General features: G+C 42.7%; 1 protein-coding gene across 2 annotated transcripts in view; it reads left to right on the plus strand.

Moving 5' to 3' along the window:
• Window positions 1–2,580: 2,580 nt before the first annotated feature.
• ATG7 (autophagy related 7) overlaps window positions 2,581–24,197 on the plus strand; it is a 96,573-nt gene continuing 74,956 nt past the window's right edge. Inside the window, exons 1-12 of one of the 2 annotated variants that reach the window (XM_028718894.2) lie at window positions 2,581–3,099; window positions 5,079–5,133; window positions 6,631–6,748; window positions 8,016–8,093; window positions 8,736–8,852; window positions 9,591–9,740; window positions 10,689–10,777; window positions 11,497–11,618; window positions 13,779–13,869; window positions 18,076–18,220; window positions 19,415–19,573; window positions 22,938–23,132. In XM_028718894.2, coding sequence (XP_028574727.2) covers window positions 2,922–3,099; window positions 5,079–5,133; window positions 6,631–6,748; window positions 8,016–8,093; window positions 8,736–8,852; window positions 9,591–9,740; window positions 10,689–10,777; window positions 11,497–11,618; window positions 13,779–13,869; window positions 18,076–18,220; window positions 19,415–19,573; window positions 22,938–23,132 — 1,497 coding nt within the window. In that variant the 5' untranslated portion in view covers window positions 2,581–2,921. The remainder of the gene's footprint in view (window positions 3,100–5,078; window positions 5,134–6,630; window positions 6,749–8,015; window positions 8,094–8,735; window positions 8,853–9,590; window positions 9,741–10,688; window positions 10,778–11,496; window positions 11,619–13,778; window positions 13,870–18,075; window positions 18,221–19,414; window positions 19,574–22,937; window positions 23,133–24,197) is intronic. The other variant, XM_028718893.2, reaches the window with a different exon arrangement.

Genomic DNA, 24,197 nt, shown 5'->3' on the forward strand with positions numbered 1-24,197 from the left:
GCTGGACCTCAGCGTCCGGGCAGAATGATGGGGGTGGAGACGCTCCTTCAGGTATACTGGACCGAGGCCGTTTAGGGCTTTAAAGGTCAGCACCAACACTTTGAATTGTGCTTGGAAACGTACTGGGAGCCAATGTAGGTCTTTCAAGACCGGTGTTATATGGTCTCGGCGGCCGCCCCCAGTCACCAGTCTAGCTGCCGCATTCTGGATTAGTTGTAGTTTCCGAGTCACCTTCAAAGGTAGCCCCACGTAGAGTGTATTGCAGTAGTCCAAGCGGGAGATAACCAGAGCATGCACCACTCTGGCGAGACAGTCCGCAGGCAGATAGGGTCTCAGCCTACGTACCAGATGGAGCTGGTAAACAGCTGCCCTGGACACAGATTTGACCTGTACCTCCATGGACAGCTGTGAGTCCAAAATGACTCCCAGGCTGCGCACCTGGTCCTTCAGGGGCACAGTTACCCCATTCAGGACCAGGGAATCCTCCACACCTGCCCGCCTCCTGTCCCCCAAAAACAGTACTTCTGTCTTGTCAGGATTCAACCTCAATCTGTTAGCCGCCATCCATCCTCCAACCGCCTCCAGACACTCACACAGGACCTTCACCGCCCTCACTGGTTCTGATTTAAAAGAGAGGTAGAGCTGGGTATCATCCGCATACTGATGAACACCCAGCCCAAACCTCCTGATGATCTCTCCCAGCGGCTGCATGTAAATGTTGAAAAGCATGGGGGAGAGGACAGAACCCTGAGGCACCCCACAAGTGAGAGCCCAGGGGTCTGAACACTCATCCCCCACCACCACTTTCTGAACACGGCCCAGGAGGAAGGAGCGGAACCACTGTATGACAGTGCCTCCAGCTCCCAGCCCCTGAAGATGGTCCAGAAGGATGTTATGGTCGATGGTATCAAACGCCGCTGAGAGATCCAGCAGAACTAGGAAACAGCTCTCACCTTTGTCCCTAGCCCGCCGGAGATCATCAACCAGTGCGACTACTTCTGCACTAGAGTATGTTCCAAGCAAATGCCTCTACAGCTACATTCACTTCAAACGTAACATTTTCCTTTGTCAGCAGCCACAGTCTCATTAATTCCAAAGGTCTTAAAAGCCAATTGTTTCAAAAAGAAAATAGGAAGAAAGCAAACAGATGAATGCTTTCACCCAGACACTAAGCTACGGCCATATGGTAGAGATCAAATGTCTGGATTCTTAGAGAAAGGCTGGAGTGTATTTTTAAAATGTGGACACTCAAGCAACACATGTATGTGACGCACTCAGAGTCGGAATGACATTCAGGAGTGAAACCACCTGCACCATCTGTTTCAAAGAGAAGAAGAGATCTGTGGTCCATTATGCCATGGGAGCAAAGAGAGTAGCACTGCTTGCATTTGCAACTGTTTATTGAAAGGGCTACATGAATGCTACTAACGCGTGGGTAGTACAAAAGTAGGGGCGGTAACATTCAGCTTCTAAACAATCCAACATTTAAACGGTACAGAACTTAGAAAAGGTACTGATGAGAAGCTGTGTCACTTATTGTTGCAGGTGTCACAGCAGACACAACCTGGCAGGCACCTGTGACCCATGAGTGACATAGTTATGGAATGCGAAGTAGCACAGGGGTCCATCACCATCCCAGCAAACAGAGCTCCATGAAACAAGGTGAAGCGCAGCTTTTGTTAAGTAACTAGCAGCTGCAAGGAAGGGCGGGGGCGGGGGCAATTACCAACTTTCTCTCCCTGTCAACATCCTGACAAAAGTCTCATTAGAAGTTCCTTTCACTTCAAGGGAAACCTCCCCTAATCCCAATGAGAGATTTCCTTCCAGTGCAGCTTCTCAGAAAGGATTTTGGGGGTGGGACATCTATCACAGTCCTATGGTCAAATTCATCGTACTGGGATCCCACGGGTGATTTACTTGTATTGTCAAATACAAGTGCGTCGTGCCTTCTCCTTTTTGTGGTCTGGAGGATGCCTATTCCCAGTTCCCACGGCGTCGTTTCTGCCCGAGCTGGTGTGTGTGTGTCTGTTTATAAAAACCCTGAGTGGAAGAAAGCGGGTGGTTTGCTGAGCTTTCAGGGTTGCGTTACTACGAATTTGTCTTTGGGTCACTTAGAAACCTGCAAGGTGGTGGTTGTGGTAAATGGAGGCACAGACTACAATCACACGAAAAAAAGGAGGGAAAAACACTTTCGGAGGAACCGCCCGACAGGTTCCTCCAGAAACCCCCAGCGCACTACGGGCTGCGGCGCCAGCAAAAACCTTCCCGCAGGTGGAAGGCAGCAGGCGAACGCCCTGAGGAGGTAACTGGTGACTATGCAAGCTGTAGCCACTGCTTGACAAACCTTCCGAAGGGGAGGCTAACGTGAAGCCGAGCTCGACTATACACAGCAGAGAGAGGCGCCTCGGCTTGAAAATGCCGCGCAGCGCCCTCCCCCGCCTCTTTACTGGTATACGCGTGAGCGTTGTAATTTTGGGAAGCTCCTCTCTTCCCTCTCTATATCAGCCGCCCTCAAGCGGTGGCTTCCAAACGGAACCGGAAGTGGGGGAAGGAGCGTGACTAGCCTTCGGTTGCCCTATCTCTATGTTGTTCTGCGCCGGCGGCCGCCCCGCGTTCATAGAGATAAAGAAAGCTCCCTCACGGCCTTTCCGCTTCAAAGGTTCTAAACTTCCGTGGCCCTGCGCGCATGTCACGAGGCGGGACGAAGATGGCGGCGCTCTGCGGCGACGGCGGCGGCTTCCGGTGTCCGGCGATCCGTTGAATGGGCGAAGCGAGGAAGTTAGTTCCGGAGGAAGGCTGCTCCCGCGGGTGAGAAGTTAGCTCTGTTTCTTGGCTTGCGCAGCTCTCGAACCCTGTGCTGTTCACTCTTGCGCGGTGAGTTCCAGAGACGTCGCTGAAGCAGCAGCAGCAGCAGCAGCAGAATGACGAGCAAGGGTAACGAAACGCGGAACCCCGCGGAAGGTGGACCCCCCAAACTGCAGTTTGTCCCCTTCAGCAGCGCCTTGGATGCTGGCTTTTGGCATGAGCTGACCCAGAAGAAGCTCAATGAGTACAAGCTCGACGAGACCTCCAAGGCGATCAGAGGCTATTACTATAATGGCAAGTACACCGTGGGCCGTTTCTCTTCTCCAGGGGTGGGTGGGAGGGATTGTTGACCCCAGTAATAGTGGTTCATGCTGCTGGATCACGCCCTGCGCAGGTTAAAGGCAGGTTCTCACGATGCTGAGGACGTGTATGCTGACAAAATGAAGCAATTATAGCATTGCTTCACTACGCGAAGTGTAACCTGCTCCTCCTGCGCATGTTTACTCTCGAATTCCGCGGCATAGGATATTGTACCCAACCCCACACATTTCACTCGGAGTAAGACCCACTGAACTGAGCGGCAGTTAACTTTTGAGCCAAACGTGCATAGGATCTCGGGGTTTTCAGTTGATGAGGATGCTTTGTGGGGCCCCCCTGCAGAGGCTTCAACTTCAATGTCCATGTCACTGAAAAAAATGTACTCATTTATATTTGTATACCGTTTAATCATCAAGACTTCTAAGCAGTGTATATAAAGCAGTATAAAATATACATCAAAATACTGGTTACAGATAGGTAGCCGTGTTGGTCTGCCATAGTCAAAACAAAAAAAATTCCTTCCAGTAGCACCTTAAAGACCAACTAAGTTAGTTCTTGGTATGAGCTTTCATGTGCATGCACACTTCTTCAGATACCACACGAAAGCTCATACCAAGAACTAACTTAGTTGGTCTTTAAGGTGCTACTGGAAGGAATTTTTTTTGTTTTATCAAAATACTGATAAGATCAAATGTTGAAAACAAGCTCCCCTATGTTTTCCCCAAAATACAGTGGTACCTCGGTTTAAGAACAGCCCTGTTTACGAACTATTTGGTTTATGAACTCCGCAGAACTGGAAGTAGTGTCCTGGTTTGCGAACTTTACCTTGGTCTAAGAATGGAAGCTGAACGGTAGAAGGGCACTGGCAGCAGGAGGCCTCATTAGGGAAAGCACACCTTGGTTTAAGAACGGTTTCGGTTTAAGAACAGAATTCGGGAACAGATTAAGTTCATAAACCGAGGTACCACTGTATAAGTAAAACTGGCGGTTTGAAAATATATAAAATAAAATGGTATGTTGAAATTCATGCAATAATTAACAAAGCTTTTAGAAGGCACCAGAAGCAATTAACGTGTTTGACTAATATCAATGGGCAGGGAGTTCCAGACGGTAGCGATTGCCACACTGAAAGATCTGTTCCTTGGAAGCATGGAGCAAACATGACATGGCCCTTGTAAAACTGTCTGTTCTGCAGATTGAAGCAGTCTGTTGGGCATATAGGGAGAGTAAAGTGATCCCTCAAATAAACTGACCCTAAACACTTGAGAACTTATTCTAGCAAAGAAGTGCCATGTCCCTGCACTGCAACAACACAGTCCCAAGTCAAGTCTGTGGAAGTCTTTTTGCACTCAAACTTAAGCCCCTTATGTTTTATCTAAGCTTAGGAGCCTAGCTTGCTCTGGATGACAGGAGTCTGTGGGTACTGATAGACAAATTTATTTCTGTTTCTCCTATCTGGAACAGAGAAATAGGAAGTACTTCATAGTTATTTTCTGTTAACTCCTTTCCTCTTTCTTGAACAGCTGGTGTTTCACTCTTTCTCCATTAATGTGTGAAGAAGCCCACTGACTGCATACCACTGCCTCTTCAAATTGAACAGAAAAAAATTACAACCCCAAATTATTTATCTAGGCTATCTACTTTACCTTATAGTGGTGGGTGGGTGAGGAGGGGGGAAGGAAGCAGAAATACGTCCTTTTCAATCACATTGTCCTTCATAGAATACTTCTTCTGTGAAATGGGGAACCAGTTATGAAACCACCATATGAAGAAAGACTATCTTGTGAGGAAAGCGCATATATACTCAGTCATTAAGCAATCTTATGAGGGAGTATATTAAGATTGTTCCTTGTCTAGCGCACAATGTTGCTTCCCTTATGGGAAAAATGTACCATCAAACATATACCCATAGATACAGCCATCCTAAAAAACTTTTTTTCCGTTTGTTCTTCTAGGAGATCCTGCTGGTATGCCAGCTCGTTTAACACTGGAATTTAGTGCTTTTGATATGTAAGTAACTTAAATGGTTCCTATGTTATCTTTATTTCTCTATTTCTCCGCTTGCAAGCAGCCACTATGGCTTGACATATGCTTTCATATGTAGCAATATCTGTGCTGTTCTTTTTAGATTTTTTTCCATTCTGGATCCTCACAATGCTGACATTGCATTAGAGCAATTCCATTTCTCCCACACCATCCTACTTTGCCTCCTAGTAACCAAAAAAATCAAGACTTCTTCTTTTTTTAAGAACTACAATGACCCTGCAAAAACGCTTATGTGAGAATGCTTTTTTGCACACCATTCCTCATTTACTGGTTTTAATGACGCTTAGGTGCTGTCCTTTTCATTTTTACTACACCCCATTCTATCATTTGGTAGCATGGTGGGAAAATGTTTCTCAGCATTGGAATTCTGAATGAAATTTTAATATATAAACAGAAAACAAAGGACTGTCAGTACCTTTTCACATGCACATGAAGGTAGAATGAATTTGTGGAGGGGAGACGAAGTGTGACATGACAAGTGTTCCATAAAACTGGGGTCCCTGAATTAAATGCATGGTTCCTGCTAGATACAAGCTGTGCATCCCAAGTGATGGGGGATTCAGTGATCAGGCAGGGATATAAAGGAACAGGTGTCCTTGAGGTATCATGGACCCAGATTGTTAAAGAGCCCTGTAAACTCAAGCAAGATCCTTGAACATTGTCAGAGGAGCAGGGGAAATCACTTCCAATGGTCAGTCGGAAAACAGAAATGATTGATGAGCAATACTATGTAAAGGGTGTGGCATTCTAGAGATAAAATGATCTATGGATTTTGTGACTTCCAGTAGATTAGCATGAACTTTGAATGCATGCCTTTTAATATGTCAGATGTGGTTTTTAAAGCCCCATCCTAGCTGTAAAAAGAGGACATGCATCTCTACTTGTGAAAGATGATCCATGGTCCTATTCCTCTTTTCGACAACCAGGTGGAGATTCTGCAAAACTGAAGAACAGTGGCCTTAGGCATAACTGTTTGCATTCTGTTTCTGGTTGGAAATGTGCCTCACTCAGTTTCTGGTTCTTCTCCCATAGCTATATTTTTATGAGACATCTAATCCAACTTCGGTTCCTTTTCCCTCTGCGGCTGAGATCCATGCAAATAAATGTTAGATGAGTTTGAAATTGTTCTGGTTTGGATATGCAATGTATATTGATCGGGGTGGGGGAACCTGTGGTCCTCCAGGTATTGTGGAACACACAGTTGCCATCAGCTTCAGCCAGTATGGGCAGTGATCAGGGATGATGGGAGTTGTAGTTCAACAGCATCTGAGTGGTCCATGGGTTTTCCACCACCCACCCCTACGTAGCAGCCTTGCAAAACTGAATAAAACATCCAGTTTTCATAGTTTCTTTCCAGATGTTTGGGGGGGGGAATGTGCAGAGTACCAATAGCTCTGGTTTGTGTTAAAACCATAACAAATACTGGAATATAGTTGGAAGAGTTTTTGTCTTTTTCCTTAGGAATGCCCCAACACCAGCACATTGCTGTCCTGCTATTGGAACATTGTATAACACCAATACTTTGGAAGCATTCAAATCCTGTGATAAGAAGCTTCTTCTTGAGCAAGCCGCAAATAAGGCAAGATAAAAGTGTTACTATTGGAAGCCGCTTTTGAAAACAGCACTGAAACTGTGGCAGTGGCGAAAAGGACCTATGAAGTTGTGATCCTGGAAGCTATTTACAATGTGATCCTGTACATGCTTATTTTGAAGAGAGCTCTGCTGAGTTCTCCAGTTGAGTGTGTGCAGGATTTCATTATTTGTTTCTCAGGCTCACTTCAGGAATGAGATTAAGCAACTTCAGTGCCATATATTGCCAGAAAATTGTATGTTGTGTGGTATTGGCTTTGGTGACCTGTTTTGATGCTATCCAAGGAGTAGAAAAATAAAGGCTAAGATGACAAATCTCAACACAGATTGCTTTATTGAGTTTATTGCCCTCTGTCCTCCTATATGGCAGATATTATACCATTGGGAAGCAAATACATTAACCAATATATCCACTATTTCAAGGAACTTTTATTTAAGCATTTAGTGCCTTCCCACTGAGTTCATTGGGCTCAATCAAGGATTGTGGCCTAATTGATGCAAATGTTATGCCTGTACTGTACTCATAAGCTGGTTTAATTCTGAAGTTTTTTTTCTGAAATAACTTGATCATTTGTAGCTTTGTGAGAATGCTGAGAATTCTAATGGCAATATTATAATGAAACCTTGACTGTTAATGCTGTTTAAATTTGCAGTGTAGGAATGCCCATGTATTTGGCCTTGTAAAGAATGTAGATTACTGTTACACGGTTTTTGAAATACCTTCTATATTTCTAGCATATGCTGTTGGGAGAGATCAGGGGTCTCTCTAGGCCAGTGTTTCCCAACCTTGTGCCTCCAGCTGTTTTTGAATTACAACTCCCATCATCCCTGACTAGCAAGACCAGTGGCAAGGGATGATGGGAATTGTAGTCCAAAAACAGCTGGAGGCACAAGGTTGGGAAACACTGCTCTAGGCCTTTGCATTTGAAATAAATTTCAGATACAGCATGAAAGTGAAAGCTCTCCATGGGAAAAATTCAGATGCACAAAGAAGGAAAGGGAGCAGTCCACAGAATTGCATGTGTTCTCCCCATCCGAAATGAATTCTTCTTTCCCTGTTCAGCATTATGTATGATTATCGTTCACCTGCATGCTCTGACTAAGCTAACATTAGTCCATTTATTTAAGTAAGTCTATTCTGACTTGGTGGCATAAAACATATAAGAACAGTATATATTAATATTGTTGCAATGATGAGACAAATTCTAATACTTTCCTTTACTGATGATGATTTTCTTTTTCTTTTCTACTGTTAGATATGGGATGCAATAACATCAGGGACTGCTGTTGAGAATCCTATCTTACTGAACAGATTTATCCTATTAACATTTGCTGTGAGTAAATGGTGTTTTTTATTTTAAAAAAATTCTAGACGATTCACAGCTAAAAACAAAGCATTTGCCTAATAGTCAACGAAGACTAGCTGATGGGTCATGAATCTAATGCGCCCAGGCTGAAATGTCAGGTTTACACTGCAGTCTTCTGTGATTCCTGGAAAGGAATCTTCTGTGTCTGGAAATACCCCTTTCTATCCTTGACATATAGAAAAATGAGAGCAAGTGGTACTTTCTAATTTATTAAGGACCTAGTTTTGTACTGTATAAGAAAATGTTGTGCGTCACTGTAAAAGCGATGCCACAGTGAATGTGATGGCTCCTAATTTTGATTTTACAGAATTGGGTTCCTAGAATCCTATTCCTAATTGGCATTTTGTAGCCTATGCTGGCCTAAAAGTTTTATATGCTTCCCCTCTGCTATTCTCTCTGTGCATGTCAGTGAAGTGTAGTTTATGGCAGTACCCAGTTGTCTGACATTGCATGGGTACATTGGGAATGCTGTATTATGCATTCGCTAAATGGCTAATTTGAATAGTAATCATTGGATCAAACAACTATTTCCAAGCTATTACGTTTTGCAGTTATTTCATTATTGTAGTTTTAAAATGTTCTAACGTGTTCATACAACTTCCTCCTTAGGATTTGAAGAGATATCGTTTCTATTACTGGTTTTGTTATCCTGCACTTTGTCTCCCAGAAGGCATCCCTTTGATTCAGCAGCCTGTGTGCCTAGGTGCAAAGTTCTCTGCTACTCAGGTATTTTTTAAAACAACAACAACAACACTACTAACCTAAAACTTTTAGGAATTTTTTTGTTGTCAGAATGGTTTATTCATTGTAGCACTAAGTGGGGTGTGCGTGCATGGAACAAGGTCTGTTCATTCAATGGGATTTACCCCATTCTCCTCCCATGTACCTCCTAAACCTGTTTTGGGTTTCCCTCCAATCCTCCAGAACTGCTTTAGAGGCAGGGAAGGGGCATGCAGAGGGAAGGAGGGAAGTCCCACTGCGTGATCGAACCTTGTTCCCTGCACACCACGACTTAGTTGAATCCCACCCATTACTTCTTTATTTATGGAACTCCATTCCTGTATGTGGTACTTAAAGGAGAACCTCTGGGTTTCCTAAGGCCACATTCCTTCACCCCAGGCGATAACCCTCACCGACACTGCTTCATGTCCTTCAGCCCTACTGTTGGGCTGTAACGTATCCTTAAACTGTGAAAATGCCTTTTGTTTTCCTGGATGGAAAGTGGAGAGAGGGATGTCCTCTGCCTTCTGTGTGGTTGTGATGTGTAGAACAGGTGACAATATTGTTCCTGAGTGCCTTTGTCACTGCTGTTGAGCACATACGTGGCCTTGGTACACTAGTGACCTGTATGTGATGAAATGGGGTGGTGGCTAGACCTCAGGTGGTGGGAATCTCAGTCTGAACTAAGTAGCATTTAAGAAACAACACTGAATTGAGCAAGCCTGTGTTCTGTCTTCGTTTTAGATTGAAGCTCTCCAGAATGCATATGATGAACTTTGTCAGAAAGAAGGCCTTACAGCTCTGCCTTTTTTTCTAATCAAGTACCACGACGATTCTGTTCTTGTCTCCTTGCTCAGAAACTGGGACGACTTCTTTTCTGATCCCAAGGAGAAGGTAAAACCCACCCTGAACACAAGATTCTCTATTGCAATTCTCATTTACACCTTTGACTCCATTTACTGGCTTCACAGGACATGAAAATAATTCCTAGATCCATAAGCTTTTTCTTGTTGAGGTTAGGAGAGGAGAGCAGGTTAGTTGGATATCTGAAAGAGGATTTTACGTAGGTTAGTTGGGTGTCAGACTTTTCTAAGTGCTGGAGGTCACTTACTTTACCTTGCTGTGCTCAGATGCTTTATGGCTTTTCTTCAGCCTAGCTCTGATGCCATAAGTCAGGTATGGCCAAACTTGGCCCTCTAGATGTTTTGGGACTACAACTCCCATCATCCCTAGCTACCAGGACCAGTGGTCAGAGATGATGGGAATTGTAGTCCCAAAACATCTGAACGGCCAAGTTTGGCCATGCCTGCCATAACTGAACCAGCTTCTGGGGTAAAATGGCTCGGAACAACTGAATGTTGCAAGATAAGAGAAGAGGCTGGATTTTGCTCCTTTCTCTCTTGCATACTAGGAAGTAGACCTCCCTTCCTCCTTTTTAAATAAAAGGGAAGGCATGTTTAATAACACAGACTCCTCTAGTCATTAGCCAACTCCGTTAATTTAGCCTTTTGACTGGGGCAGCTACTCAGGCACCTGCTGCTGGGTAGGGGTTTCACCACACATCAGGTTTCTTCCCTCTCCTGCCAGCAGATCTGCTTTATTTATCCAAGATGCTACATGTAGAGCTTGTGTGTTCCTTGATGGTACTTGTCTCGCAAACTGATGAATGTTAAAATGTAAATGGAAAACCGATGTGCTGCAAGGTTACAATTGTATATGTTCAGCTCTGTGTCTCTTGCATATTTACAGTTGTACTGTGGTCAAATAAAATTAGCATACAGTACATACTATTAGTATTTAGTAAGTGTATTAACTGTTAATGGTATCTTTTTTTCTTTGCAGGTGACAATTGGTGTTTACGATCCCTGTAATTTTGCCCAGTATCCTGGTTGGCCACTGAGAAACATCTTGGTCCTGGCAGCACACAGATGGTATTTATTATGATTCCTTAAATGTGGCTTTCCCCATGGCTACAAACCTAAACCCATTTACCTTGAAGCAAGTCCCATAGCTCCCCTTGCCTCCTAAATTTCCAGAAGGTTATCCAGCCCTCTGGATTGGATTTAGTGAGGGGGACAGGGAATCACCAAAAATTGCATTCCTACTCTAGTATGCTGATGGAATCCTTTCATCAGAAGATGAACTGCACTTCATAGTACCCTTGGTTATGGTTAGGATTGGATCTTTCTCTGGAAAGATCACCAAAACATGGTATTAATTTATGAGCTTTGGGATTTTCTACAGTATTGTCAGGGCAAGAGGCTCCTTCAAATTTCAGTTTTGTGTGATAACCCTGAACTGACCTTTGGCTGAGCCAATTGTACAATGCATACCAAGAATTTACAAATGAAGATTGCAGTTCTTAAGAGCCCTCCCATAGGTTCCGTCTATTGAAACACAGGTGATTTTTCTGCTATGTGGTTTAGCAGAGCACATTGCTCTCGCAGATTGCTTTTGGTGCACTTGTTCATCTTGCTGTTCCTTATTACAGTGAATAGGTTTGTCTCTCGGAAATGTATATGGCCTGTTGGACTGTATCCAAATCAAATCCTGCTGGGAAATTTTCTTGGCATCACATTCAGATAATTACCTGTTGTTAATCCTGGCTTTCTGGCTCTGCTGCTGTTACAGAGTTCTTTATTTCTGACAGGGGCAGCCACCTTCCTTCTGTTCAAGTACTCTGCTTCCGAGACAGGACCATGCAGGGAGCAAGAGACATTTCACACAGCACCCTTTTTGAAATAAAGCTTCCACAAGTGACACAGAATTCAGGTAATCCATTTGGACGGGTGGGGCTCTGTGTCTAGTGAACTGTGGTCAATATTCCTCCTTGGGAGATTTTTTTCCTCTCTCTCTCCATCATGCTGTGATGATGAAAACAGTGTGGTACTCATCCCTGACTTTGTATGTTAAAAGCTGCTATCAGTAAAGGCTTCTTCAGTGAAAAGGCCTTGGAAGGTGCCCATCCTCTCTAAATCGTATGCCAGTTTTGAAAGCGTTTCCTGTACTTGGAAACCATTTATGCCTCTGGTGTTTCCATTATGGTGTACTCATCAACGTAGCTTTTCACAAAAAGCTGTTCAAGAGGAAGGTGGCCTTGTTTCTATGGCATTAATTGCCAGAGATCATGCTAGAGGCAACCAGCTAATAGGATTTGTTTTGGACCGTTCATTTGACTTCATAGTTACCTTCTTTCTTGTGCTTTATTGTCTGAAAAAGGCACACTTGCCGTTCATCCACAACCTTCTGAACCCATCACTTCATTAAGAGGCCTTTTTATTCGCTTCAGGGACATCAGCAAGTCCTGTTCTCCAATTGTATATTGGCTGCCAGGCCAGTTCCAAGGATAATTCAGAGTCTTAGTTCTTTAAGCCAGGCAAACCCTCCTGTTGGGCAGCGTCAGGCAGCAGATACTGGGAGTAGGCAACAGTGGTGCAGTGCTGAAAAACAAAGACGTGTGGGTTCCATGGCCTGCCCTGCATCCTCTAAGCTGACCTGCTGCCTTTAGGTATGGTGGAGCACGCTGACACATCAGTGCTGAAGTAAGATTCAGGACCGCAGTGCCTCAATGACCGCCTCTCCCCATATGAACCAACCTGGACCCTACAATCAGCATCTGAGGCCCTTCTTTGTGTACCCCCTTTTCTACAGTGGCTCCCATCTTGCAGAATGCTGTCCCCAAGAAGGCTCACCTAGCGCCTTCATTACATTTCTTAGGTGCCAGGTGCAAACATTCCTCTTCTCCCAGGCCTTTGGACAATTAAGAAATCTATGCCCTTTTAAACTCTGGGTTTTCGTTTGTTACTTCCTTGTGTATTTTTGTGTTTTTGTATTGTAATCCTCAGATGAAGGGTGGTATAGAAATTTAATAAATAATATAAACAAACAAACAACCAGTTCAGTTGGCCTTTTTGTGTAGAAAGGGGGGGTAGGGGGAAAACCCCCATCTTGTCTGCCTCAGGCAGAAAAATGTCTTGGGCAAACTTTTCCCAAAGTAGACTGAGTTTCCATCTTCTCCCATATGATTCTGCCCAGTCTCTGATCATCTGGGGCTATTTTGTGTTCCCTGCAGCCTTCAGAGGTGTATTTAGTTAGTGGCAACATGCAAGAGTTCCTTTTCTCTCTTATGTCATTCTGTTTTCATTTGAATGCTTTTCTGTTTTAGTGATCATTTGATTTCTCTGCTAGTTACACTTTTTTCAGTTGGCTCCCAGTTTTAATAACTGTGAGCTGCTTTGGCCTTTTCTAGTTGTCTGGAGTAAGTGGGCTGTACATTTTATTTCTAATATACACTGTATGTTTAGATGTTCATCTCCACAGATTGGGATAAAATGTGATTTGGGGCCACTCGAGGAGTTTAGTAGCTCAGTTAGGGTTAGAATGTAGGTCAGATCCATCATTCCTTTGATTTGCATTACTTGATTCCCATTTAAGAACCTCAAGAAACTGAGCTTTTAAAGTAAGGCAGTGCTAAAAAAAGAAAGAAATAGCTGCCACTAGCAACAATGCCAGTCAATTGCTGCATTATGAAACTGATTACAGAGCTTAATCTGCACTCATGTGTTGGCTTCAGAATGTAAAGTATGCTAGAATTTATTTTATAGATTACTACTCTATAAAGTCCTCAGCTGCACAATAAAATATTCTATCATCCAAAGTCTCACTTTTATGGCAAGTTCTAGTGAAATCTGGATTCTTGTAATCTAGAATACTTTTCAATATATTCTAGAACAGCCAATAGCTTTTTTCTTTTTTGCAAGGTTTCCACTAGACTGACGTGGGACACCTTTGAAATTACAGTAGTGACTTCATATAACTGTAGTTCTCCACTACTCAAACTTTTAACAATTTGCCATTTACGATGAGTGGGATTTTGCTGTCTCAAACAACATTTGTATTCTTCAACACAGTTATTTTTCTCTGGTGAGGCAGGTTGTCCAAAAGCTGTTGGATGGGAGAAAAACCAAAAAGGAAGCATGGGCCCAAGAATGGTCAATCTGAGCGAGTGCATGGACCCGAAAAGGTACGTACCATTACAAGGCTTCACACTCTGAAAGGCAGCTTTGCAAGATAAGAAATACAAGTTGGGAATGCCACTTAAATACCTGAGGAAGCCAGCTCTTAGCATTACGGACTCATTCACTATTTACTCACTGTCTACAGAATTGTTTTTATTTTTTCCTAAAGAATCTCTTGGCCGTTAGGTCACTATGTGTACTTACTTATCAGTTCCCATTTCTTTTCTTTTTTAAAAAATAATTTTTATTAACAGGCCAATCAAATCACATTAATTCCAAATCACATTAGTTCCAAATTATACAGCCAAATTTTAAAAATTTTATTGGGGGTACCCATACTTCGAGCTCCGAAAGGGATCCAAACATCACTCTTGTTGCTGCTTTAATTACACAGTTCTGTCCAGATAGTCTCTTTGTTATTTTCCTCATCTTCTTGTTGTTATCATATATTCCTTTCTTTGTGATCTCTGATAATCTTCACAAGCGGGTTGAAAACAAACATATCCTGTGTGGATTTTACACTCTCCAAGAGCCATATCACATAAAGGACAGGCGCCATTTCCACACCTCCGCAAAGAACATTCCCACAGTCTGTCCGTTGATTTCCACAGGCCTGCGAATCTGTATCTCAGGGGGCCCTGCCAGGTCAAATCCACATTCCGATAACCATACATTCACATTCCAATGACCATGGTCCTCCTCCCCCTCGTCCTCCTGTGGGCAGGCCTGTCTTAACAAATCTCCATTTGAAACTGCGTCACAAAGCTTTCTTTCCATCCGACGTTTCCACCAGTCCTCTGTTTGATCAGTAATTCATTTCCACACAGTTCTTAATCTCCTGCTTGTGATTAGTAATTTGCAACAATTCTTTCTCTCTGGGAGGGAGGATTATTGGGTACTCACATAAGACAAAAAAAGAAAAGTTTTTCCTCCCCCCCTTTCTGTTTCTCTCCGACATACCGATCTTTTAATGATGAGTCTTCACTTGATTTATTGTCCAGCCCGTCGCTTCGCTCACAGAGATCCTATTAATCAGCAGTCTTTACTCCCGATCTTCACTTGAAGTATGTGCATTTCCTTCTATTTCCAATTATATATTTCGAGCTGATGCAAACCAGTGCGCGATTCGGAGACAGCCTCCGGGAGAGCCGACTCCACCTGAGGGCTTCGTGCCTAGTGTCCTCACCCCCTTCTTTCGAATCTGGGGGTGAATTATGGACACAGCAGGCAAGGCAGTACCCCCCCCCCATTCCCTTGGGGGGCAAGGGAGGCTGCATACTCCCATATCAGCCTCTTAATTACCTCGTGTGGGTCGGAGAGATGTTATTGTCGGCCATCTTCCAATGCGCCCCCTGGTGGCGCCCCCTGGTGGCCCCCCCCATCAGTACCCATTTCTTTGACAGTTTGAGGACTCTCGGTTCTTGGTTATCTTGTAGATTGCAGTCTTCCTAACTACGGAAGCCTCTGGATGTGAAAAAGGAGTACAATGGTACCTCTGATTATGTACTTAATTCGTTCTGGAGGTTCATTCTTAACCTGAAACTGTTCTTAATCTGAAGCACCACTTTAGCTAATGGGGCCTCCCGCTGCTTCTGCAACTCTGCTGTGCGATTTCTGTTCTCATCCTGAAGCAAAGTTCTTAACCCGAGGTACTATTTCTGGGTTAGCGGAGTCTGTAACCTGAAGCGTATGTAACCTGAACCGTATGTAACCCGAGGTACCACTGTACAGTAGAACCTCTACTCACGTCCATGATCCGTTCCAAAGGCCCATCCTTATGGCGAAACGGGTCAATAATAGAAGCGCCGTTGTGCGCAGGCGCATCCGGCAGCAGCCCGCTTCTGTGCATGTGCGGACGGTGGCAGTCGCTTCTGCTTGTGTGCGAATCACGGCAAACCCGGTGTTTACGTCCGGGTTTGCCGTGGTCACGACTTGGAACAGGCCTAAGTAGAGCGGGACGTAAGTAGAGGTTCTAGTGTATATTAGCAAGGGAGGTATGTGCAGCAGCTGCGCTGGTGCCTTTCAAACTTCAATGAATCCATTCCACAGTTGTTTTTTGAGGCCTACCTGTTACAGAGGATTCTGGGTACATTCAACTCACATTAGGCACTGGCGAGGCATTTTTTTACTTAATCAGTGTCTTCCATGAGCTGAAAGGGCACCTTAGAGCACACTCAGCACAATCCTTGGGCCACATCCTGCCCGCGAGCACACGGTGGACGTGCTCTGTTTCAGCGAGGCTTGTTTGCCATTACTGATTGAAGGATGCCAGGTTGAGTGGAGTTCCCATAACAACATCTATTATATTCTGCTGATTAAGTTTTATGAATCTTGTGCAAAGAACCATGTAGGAAATGCAATCTGCTTTAGGAACAGCAAATCTCTCATCATTTGTTACCTTCCTCCCTTGTATTTGGGGCTCTGAAGCATCAATTGCAGCTTCCCTTGAGAGTCAGATTGGAAATTTAACCCAGAGCCAGAAGACCACAGTTAACTACTTGTTTATTACATTGACTTAAAGGAACATAATTTGCATAACATAACAGATGCCAAGCTGCAGGTCATGAAAAGGTTGGTCGTTTTACAGCATTTAAATTTTGAAATTGTTTCCTGCTAGTATAGAGAAACTCCCATCAGCCTCCGGAAGCTGTGCACAGAGAGAATTATAGAAATGCCAAAAGACGAAAGGCTTTCCCCTCATGGTTCATTGTTTCTGATATTTCAGCAATTTTACCAATGCATTTTCAGGTTTTTCTTCCTCCCTTCTTAGATGGTGAGATTTAAAGCCTTCTTTTTAAATTAAAGTTGTGGGTTCTTGGGAGACTTGGGGTTTTGTAAACTAGAAAAGTACCATAAGGACTTGTATGTTATAACAAGCAGGAAATCTGCAGCTGTAAAATGGTCTGTTCTGTTTCCCTGCTACATTTTCACCCTAATTGTGAGGAGAGCTTAACATAGCCATTTGGGGCTTCTCTTACAATTATTCTGATACTTTCATAAATTTTGATGCCAAATTCTGCTTTCATATTTAGATGAAAAGCTAAATTAAGTTCTAAATAAATACATGAAATCTGGAAAAAAAAGGCCTGCAGAAGTTTGCTGGAGTATGTAGCAAAATATTTTTGCAGACAGCTGAAGAATTCAAGTTACCAGGGTAGTAGTTTTATTTCAAGTTTGGTTTTACAAAATTGTTTATCAATATTTTAGATTAGCATTCTTTTCTCTAGATTGTGTCAGATAGTGTTACAACAGGGTTATATTTGGATATTGTATGGATACATTTTATATTTTATATTTAATATTGGCATAATTTACAACCCTTCCAGTACAGTGGTACCTCGGGTTACATAAACTTCAGGTTACATACGCTTCAGGTTACAGGTTACAGGGGGCAGATTCTGAATGGGGAGAAGAAAATCAGAAGTTCCATTGTTTAAACCAACTTCCAGTTGAATTTAAATTCCATGAACAGGCAGACATTGTTCAGTGTCGCCCTATAAATTTTTCACTATCTGATTTCCCATTGTAAATGAGCACATCATATCTAGGAACACAAACAGGTGATAATTTGTTCTTGTTTCTGTATTACTGGGATGGAAATAATTCTGACGGGTTCTTCTAAGTGACAGAGCAGTACAAGAGTGATCTCTTTGGATGAGGGTGTTATAATCTGATCTGATGCTGCCTCTGTTACATGTATAAAAAGCTGATAAGGCTTTAACCAAGACAGCTAAATTTATTGCAGAACCTAAATGTTAGATTTTCTTTTTTGTCCTATAGCTTTTAGACTGTGGTGATATTAGTTGTCTTAATACAGTGGTACCTCGGGTTACATACGCTTCAGGTTGGTTACAGACGCTTCAGATTACAGACTCCGCTAACCCAGAAATAGTGCTTCAGGTTAAGAACTTTGCTTCAGGATGAGAACAGAAATCATGCTCCGGCGGCGCGGCGGCAGCAGGAGGCCCCATTAGCTAAAGTGGTGCTTCAGGTTGAGAACAGTTTCAGGTTAAGAACGGACCTTCGGAACGAATTAAGTACTTAACCCGAGGTACCATTTGGAGATGGGGACAAGAAGAAAATGTAATGCACTATTGTAAGCTATAATTAAAATACAGAGGAGATGAAGGACATCAGTGGTGTACTGATGTTTCAACCGAAGGGGGCGAGCATAACCAGTCTTTAACTTCCTGTTCTATTTTAATTTATAGGTTAGCTGAATCATCGGTGGATCTTAACCTTAAATTGATGTGTTGGCGGTTAGTGCCTACTCTTGACCTGGAGAAAGTTGTGTCTGTGAAGTGTCTTCTCCTAGGAGCTGGTACGCTGGGTTGTAGTGTAGCCAGAACTTTGATGGCAAGTACTGAAGCTACTCCACATATTCAAACCTGTCCCATTATTTTGTATCAGTATCTATGAAGCAAAATAGGTGTCGAATAAGAGTCCTCCTTTCTTCCTCCTGTTCATGGGATTCTCTCTTTGACAGCCCCTACCCTGGAGGCTCAAAAGTGTGCTCACAAAAGAGTTGTTAACATGCAGAAAGCAGGCTGGGCCATAGTATCCTTCGCAATGAGATGTACAAAATTTGCCAAACTATACCTTAACAAATGAACACTATCTACCGTATTTTTCGCTCTATAAGATGCACCAGACCACAAGACACACCTAGTTTTTGGAGGAGGAAAACAAAAAATATATATATTCTGAATCCCAGAAGCCAGAACAGCAAGAGGGATCGCTGCGCAGTGAAAGCAGCAATCCCTCTTGCTGTTCTGGCTTCTGGGATAGCTGCGCAGCCTGCATTCGCTCCATAAGACGCACACACATTTCCCCTTACTTTTTAGGAGGGAAAAAGTGAGTCTTATAGAGCAAAAAATATGGTAATTAAGGTGCATTTAACTCTCCAGGAGTTTGGAAGGGAAATGGTTTCTATCAAATGGCTGCATCATTTGTTTTTAGCTGCATTTTTAGTGGTGTAGCGCAGCTTGTGAAATATCAACCTGAATCTTGAGTAAAAGCCTGGGATTAACAGGAATAAAACATAAACTGTGATTAGTGCATATATTCCATTCTACTCTTCTATTTTACTTTTGCTATTAGTTGAAATAGCATAATTGTTCTCAAAGTGTGAGGTGGATTTCTCTGAGGAGTCATTGAATATGGAATGAGCACACTACTGACCACACTTAGTGTGTGTCCGGAGGATGGCAACACAAGAACGGGCCTTTTCTGTGGTGGCTCCCTGTTTGTGGAATGCTCTCCCCAGGGAGGCATATCTTTAGGCTTGAGGCAAAAACGTATATAACTAGGCCTTTGGCCAATTAACATTCTATGGCCTTTTAAATGTGTTTGTGGGAGAAGGGTTATTGGTTTGTTTTTGTATATTATGTATTTTGTGTTCTCATTTTGTAATTTTTTTGTTGTGAATCACTCTGTCTTTGGATAAAGGGCGGTATACAAATTTGACAAATAAAAAGTAAAAAAAATAGATTAGTGGTAATTCTTGCCTTACTCAAAGAACTATTTCATTGCTTGTGGTTTTCTACTCAGGGATGGGGAGTCAGGAAGATCACATTTGTGGACAACGCAAAGATTTCTTATTCCAACCCTGTGCGGCAACCACTCTATGAATTTGAAGACTGCCTCGGAGGTGGGAAGTCCAAAGCACTTGCAGCAGCAGACAGGCTCCAAAAAATATTCCCAGGAGTGGTGAGTAAAATGCATTGAGATGTGATTTAATGATCAAAACACTTTATTAGTTTCAATAATGGCCTAGGATTTCTTCTCATGCCCATTCTTCAAAAGTGAACTAAGCCACAAGGAAATAATTCTGATGTTACGGTGACTGACTAGCTTTGACAGCTAGTCATTTACACGGAAAAAAGAACTGAAATTAAACCTGCTTGAAGCAATCAAAATAAAAATGAGGCACAAAGGAAGAGTTTAGGAAAAGTAAGCTGAGCACTATTTAGCTGTGCTTAGTTCTTCATCAAAATGAAGTGACAGAGGAAAAGTGTCATTTAGCACAGAGTGTTATTCACACAGCCATAAAAATAATCTCTACCACCATACCATTTATAGCAAATACAGGGTATATCTGTCTTATTAGAGACCCTTACTTGAAATGCATGCAATTGCAGACTGATAATTCTAATTATATTTGCTTGAGAGTAGACATACCAGCTTATTATTTCAGACAGCAATTGCAGGGGAAAAATATTACACGTTGGCGGAATCCAGTTGATCTTTCTAGCATGACTGCTGCAACGAAGGCATCTGCTAACTGCTTCTTCAAGTGCACGCACCCCCCCCCAAAAAAAGATAGGTTGGGGACTCAGGAACTGTCTGGGACAGATTTTGAGGGACAGGGCTACAGCTGAGAGGAGAATTGGCAAGAATAGCATGCCTCCCCATTAACTGGTGCCTCTCCTTGGACCGAAAGCCTTTTAAACCAATCATCAGCTTTCCTCAGAGAAAACCTGGAACTGGAGTGTTAAACCAGGATGCCATGCAGCATGAAGTAGAAAATTCAGCACCTTCCTAAATTATATTTATTTGCATATTTACATTTCTAACTCACCCTTTATCAGAACATTATATTAGAATAAGCTCCAATCACATAAACAGTAGGCAGCCATGGAAAGATGGAAGAAAACTAGCCCTACAGGTGTTGTCTGAAAGACTGCGCTGTATATTTTGGATTGTATTCAGTACTGTGTGCACTAAGTTCTGCCCTTCCTCTGCTCTCCCTGTCTGCTGCCAAAATCTACTCTAGAGGATCCCCAACCCTTTGGAGTAGATTTTGGGGGTGCACACAGGGCTGGAGAGGAGAGGGAAGCTCCATTATGCAAGTGGAAGCCAGTTGCACAAGCTGAACTGTTGGACACAAGGCTTTATATAAACATTTCTGCCCCATCAGTTCACTCCTCTGGGTGGCAAGAACAATAAAATGAATAATAAAACCAGTCATAATTAGGCTTTGTCTGCACGAGACATATGGAAACTGTTTCGATTTAACAGTTTCATTATTGGTTTTTATTGCAGTTGGAGCTTTTTAATTAGTCTCACAACCGTCTCACTTATACAAAATATTTCTCCATTCGTAATTATTGACAGCTTTTACTAAACGGAACTAAATTTCTCAGCCTTGTGAATCCTCCAACTAACTCCCTGTGCATAGGTTTTGTTGTGTAATCAACAGCCTTCATATTTGGGCTCTGCTTTTGGGATCTGACTGCTCCCTTTTTGAGGGACTACATACTGTAACTTCCCTAAATCTCCTAATCTTGGTTGGAGTATTAGGAGTATGCTGTGGGCTTAGGTGTTCCCCTTTCACGCTCTGAATTCTGGTAATGGCCTTTGACTGGCCTTGACTGTCCAGGGGTCCTTTACCCCCTTTTTTTTTTTTAACCTTACTCAAACATCTCAACCACACTAAATGGCCCCCCCACCCCCCACTTGTGTGGGCAACAATCCTTAGTAGATCCACTTTGCCCATCTTTCAGAAGCACTGTGTTGGATACAACCACCTGTGGTTTTTCAAAGGTGCTATTCCATGCTACTGAAAGATTCTCTGCAATTTGAAATAATATGTTTTTCTTATGCCATCTGCTGGTCAATAAGCTCAACTACACAACAAATCTGAGCTTTGTATTAACAATACAGTGGTACCTCGGGTTAAGAACTTAATTTGCTCTGGAGGTCCGTTCTTAACCTGAAACTGTTCTCAACCTGAGGTACAACTTTAGCTAATGGGGCCTCCCGCTGCTGCCGCGCCACCACCACGCAATTTCTGTTCTCATCCTGAAGCAAAGTTCTTAACCTGAGGGACTACTTCCGGGTTAGCAGAGTCTGTAACCTGAAGCATCTGTAACCTGAGGTACCACTGTATCTTATATGCAGTCTTAGGTCACCCTGTGTTTTTAAATGTGTTATTTTAAAATGAAACCCATTTGGCTGATTGTACACACAAATAACAAGGTTATTTTTGAAATACTATCTTCTTTCAACTAGCAAATCAGAGTGTGCTTCGTGTACTGAAATACTGTTTTGACATGTACCACATGTAATTCACTGAATCTGAGTATGGATGCTGCTGGTGTACCTCCCAGCCCATTGCTCAGCAGCTTCCCTGGCCAAGCTGACAGAGGTGCTCTTGGAGGTGGTTTTGTAGAATATCTTCACCGTAGTGCTACGGTAGCCTCAAGTGTGCTGTGACAGCAGGGCTGGTCTCTGCCTCCAGAGACATACAGAATCCAACAGTTCTTGAATGCTGTGGGGGATTTTCTTGTTGACATTGTTGATGCTTCTGCTGAGGCCCTACTCTGGTTTTTGCTGGCTGTTCCCCCCACCCCCACCCTGCAGAGGGCATGTGTTTGTGTCCTGGGTAGAGTTAGGTATGTGGTGGGTGGTGGGAGACAGACAGAACACAGTGAAAAATTGGCAGGCCATTCAAAATAGTGGAGGTACGTAGCTAGTAATGTCACAGGCACCTTTCTATTAATGCCCTTGATAGTGATGCTGTAGTATAGCATACAAAAGAGCCAGGCTTGCTGGTGTGAGAATGACTTGTTTTCTGCTGGAAAGAAAATGAGGATTTCCTGACAATGAGGAGTACATACAGGGGATAACATCATCTGGGTAGATTCGTGACAGCAGAGAATTCCATCAGGAAAACTATAGTCTCTAGGAAGGCTCTTAATGTTTCCACAAATGTATGGCTTGCCTTTTGTTTTTCTTTTGTGAAGGCACAATAAACTCTGCATTAATTATTCTTAAAACAGCTGTCCAGTAATAGGGAACCTTTATGAAATGGCCCTCTCTCTCTTTAAAGCAGCCACAACTGCAGCCCAGCTGTGATTCTAAATGCAGATGAAATAATCCATGTTATGATGATTAAAATAGTTCTATTCTCCTCAGTATTGCAATTTTGCTGGAGCCTGCTGGTGCCTGCTGGCTTAATTACATGAAATAACCAAACCTATTAACAAGTGGGTTTACCTAATTATGGTTAAAAGTTGTATTCTGTGTGAAAATATGTGTGTTACTCTTTTCTTTCTGCTTCATTTTTTAGAATGCTGAAGGTTTTAATATGAGTATCCCAATGCCAGGTCACCCAGTAAATTTTTCTGACGTCACCTTGGAGCAGGCCCGCAAGGATGTGACACAACTGGAGGAGCTCATTGATGCCCACGATGTCATCTTTTTGTTAATGGACACCAGGGAAAGCCGGTGGCTTCCTGCTGTTATTGCAGCCAGCAAGAGAAAGGTATCCTACTTCATTAGTATCCCAGAGGCCATGATGTAAGTGGCGCATTGTAGTCTGTGGTGGCCATTCAAAAGCTTTTGCAGTTGCTGTTTTAACACGAATCAAACCCTTCAACTGCAAACATTTCCCAATGACTTAATGCTCATAGCTATCTTCTGCTTGGAATCTCCCTCAGACTGAAACAGCTTAGTTGTCAGTGTTAGTGTGACATGCTCAGTTCCATTTGTGCATTACTATAATCACATTTCTGGCTGGCCCTTAGGGCAAGACCCTGTGTATATATCCTAATATTTTGAAGGGGAGTGGTATCCAGGAACATATCTCTGCATACTTGCCTGGCAAAGGATAATGTGGATTGTATTGTATTAAAATATATAGCTTAGAGTTTTGATCTGGTCTTCTGCTGCTTCCGGTTTTTTCTCTTTTAATTTTGTTTTCATAACTTTAATTTGGCTTGTAAAAATTGAATAAATATTAATAATTTCTTAAGGTATTTTTGTAATTCTGCTTATAAGCCTAAGGGTAACTGTAGTCTGTTGAACACTAAGGATGCTGGCAACTGTATTTGATCTGTCAGGTTGTGGCTTTTAGTTTCCATCTTCAGCAGTTTTTACCATAAGAAAAGAAAAGAAAAGAAAAGAAGCTTATATGTGTTTGTGGGAATAGCTACTGAAGATCTGGAGAATTATCTTCTTGTTTTTCCAGTCTGTAGAATTACTAGAGGTGGAAATCATCAAGCTGAAATAAAATTAGTTTACAGGCTATGTATATGATAATTCTGAAGTGAAACCTGTGTAGTGTCAAATGAAATGATGTAATGAAATTATCAGAGTATATAACTACTGTACTTTTTGTTCTTGTTCTAAGCTTTGTTGAAATAGCAAGATATGGGCAAGATCCCAAAGTACAGTGGTACCTTGGGTTAAGTACTTAATTCGTTCCGGAGGTCCGTTCTTAACCTGAAACTGTTCTTAACCTGAGGCACCACTTTAGCTAATGGGGCCTCCTGCTGCTGCTGCTGCGCTGCCAGAGCACAATTTCTGTTCTCATCCTGAAGCAAAGTTC

Source organism: Podarcis muralis, chromosome 2 (genome assembly GCF_964188315.1).
Source record: "Podarcis muralis chromosome 2, rPodMur119.hap1.1, whole genome shotgun sequence".
Taxonomy (NCBI): Eukaryota; Metazoa; Chordata; class Lepidosauria; order Squamata; family Lacertidae; genus Podarcis; species Podarcis muralis.